The sequence below is a fragment of the Rhinopithecus bieti genome, unplaced genomic scaffold (assembly GCF_001698545.2).
Source record: "Rhinopithecus bieti isolate Rb0 unplaced genomic scaffold, ASM169854v2 repeat_16890, whole genome shotgun sequence".
In the NCBI taxonomy this organism is placed as follows: Eukaryota; Metazoa; Chordata; class Mammalia; order Primates; family Cercopithecidae; genus Rhinopithecus; species Rhinopithecus bieti.
The window spans coordinates 1-474 of NW_016835077.1; the positions used below are offsets into that span (position 1 = coordinate 1).

General features: G+C 57.2%; 1 protein-coding gene across 1 annotated transcript; it reads left to right on the forward strand.

Moving 5' to 3' along the window:
- Positions 1 to 6: 6 nt before the first annotated feature.
- On the forward strand, positions 7 to 471 carry LOC108524690 (putative V-set and immunoglobulin domain-containing-like protein IGHV4OR15-8; the record flags this gene model as incomplete). Its single annotated transcript, XM_017865788.1, has 2 exons — positions 7 to 134; positions 218 to 471. Coding segments are annotated over exons 1-2 (321 nt in total), but the record flags the coding sequence as incomplete, so codon positions are not given.
- Between the last annotated feature and the right edge of the window lie 3 nt (positions 472 to 474).

Here is a 474-nt window from a genome sequence, read left to right on the forward strand (position 1 = left end):
CAGGAAACCACCACACATTTCCTTAAATTCAGGGTCCAGCTCACATGGGAAATGCTCTCTGAGAGTCATGGACCTCCTGTGCAAGAACAAGAAGCACCTGTGGTTCTTCCTCCTCCTGGTGGCAGTTCCCAGATGTGAGTGTCTCGGGGATGCAGATATGACGATGTGGGAGGCTGTCTCTGAGCCCAGGGCTCACTGTGGGTCTCTCTGTTCACAGGGGTCCTGTCCCAGGTGCAGCTGCAGGAGTCGGGCCCAGGACTGGTGAAGCCTTCGGAGACCCTGTCCCTCACCTGCACTGTCTCTGGTGGCTCCCTCAGCGGTTACTACTGGAGCTGGATCCGCCAGCCCCCAGGGAAGGGGCTGGAGTGGATTGGGCGTATCTATGGTAGTGATGGGAGCACCTACTACAACCCCTCCCTCAAGAGTCGAGTCACCATGTCAACAGACACGTCCAAGAACCAGTTCTCCCTGAAG